Consider the following 1,039-nt stretch of genomic DNA (forward strand, 5'->3'; position numbering starts at 1 on the left):
CAGCTGCGGCACGGGCGACAGCCAGACCCCGACTCCTGCCACGTTCAGGAAGTAGACAAAGCGCACACTCATCCCAAAGCCAGCGGAAGGGCAGCATGACACAGACCGGAGCGGAGACCAAATCGGTAAACCCAGCACTGGCTCTTTAAGAGATCAAACTCCAGGGGCGCCTGGGTGGCGCAGTCGTGGAGCCTTTGGCTCAGGGCGTGATCCCGGCGTCCTGGGATCGAGCCCCACATCGGGCTCTTCCGCTATGAGCCTGCTTCTTCCTCTCCCACTCCCCCTGCTGTGTTCCCTCTCTCGCTGTCTCTCTGTCAAATAAGTAAATNTGTCAAATAAGTAAATAAAATCTTAAAAAAAAAAAAATCAAAATCCACGTGCCTTTAGCTGGACTGACAAAGAATCTACACACAGTGGAATTCCTAAAATCAGAAATGAAAGCAGGGACACTGCCAGTTCGGCAGAAATGAGAGAATACTACGAGAAATGCACACCGACAAATGGACAGCCCTTGTGAAATGGACACATCCCTAGCAACCCAGCTGACCAGTCCTCCTCACGCATTCCCGAGGCCAGCGTCACCCTGGCACCAAAGTCACGCAGATCCATCACGAATGCAAATGCAGAAAATCCTCCACGGAAACAACAGCAGACGCACCTCCACAGCACAAAAGGACCCTACACGAGTGGGGTTCATCCCCAGGACACGAGCATGGTTCCAACTCCGACGGTCAATATGAGAGAAGCCATTAGCAGAAGGAAGGGGGACCCATGGCCACTCAGCTGTTGGAGAAAGCAGCACCTTACAGACTTCAACCCCTCTCATGACACACAGTCCACAAACAAGGAAAAGCATGAACCTGGCACCACCACGGAGGCCACCGAGGCAGACCCCACGTGCTCATCAGATCCACGCAAGACGGTGGACGTGCACTGTGCCGCACCCCGTTCCGACCCCGCACTGCAAGCTCTAGCCAGAGCAACAGGCAAAACCCAAAGACATCCCAGTTGCAAGGGAAGAGACAAAACTACATTGCCA

General features: G+C 53.9%; 1 protein-coding gene across 1 annotated transcript in view; it reads left to right on the top strand.

The window, feature by feature from the left end:
- Positions 1-55, top strand: part of UNKL (unk like zinc finger) — a 29,939-nt gene extending 29,884 nt beyond the window's left edge. The window contains exon 13 of the mRNA XM_034669595.1: positions 4-55. Within this exon, the coding sequence (XP_034525486.1) occupies positions 4-55 (52 nt within the window). The remainder of the gene's footprint in view (positions 1-3) is intronic.
- The last annotated feature ends 984 nt before the right edge of the window (positions 56-1,039 follow it).

Source organism: Ailuropoda melanoleuca, chromosome 10, assembly GCF_002007445.2.
Source record: "Ailuropoda melanoleuca isolate Jingjing chromosome 10, ASM200744v2, whole genome shotgun sequence".
In the NCBI taxonomy this organism is placed as follows: Eukaryota; Metazoa; Chordata; class Mammalia; order Carnivora; family Ursidae; genus Ailuropoda; species Ailuropoda melanoleuca.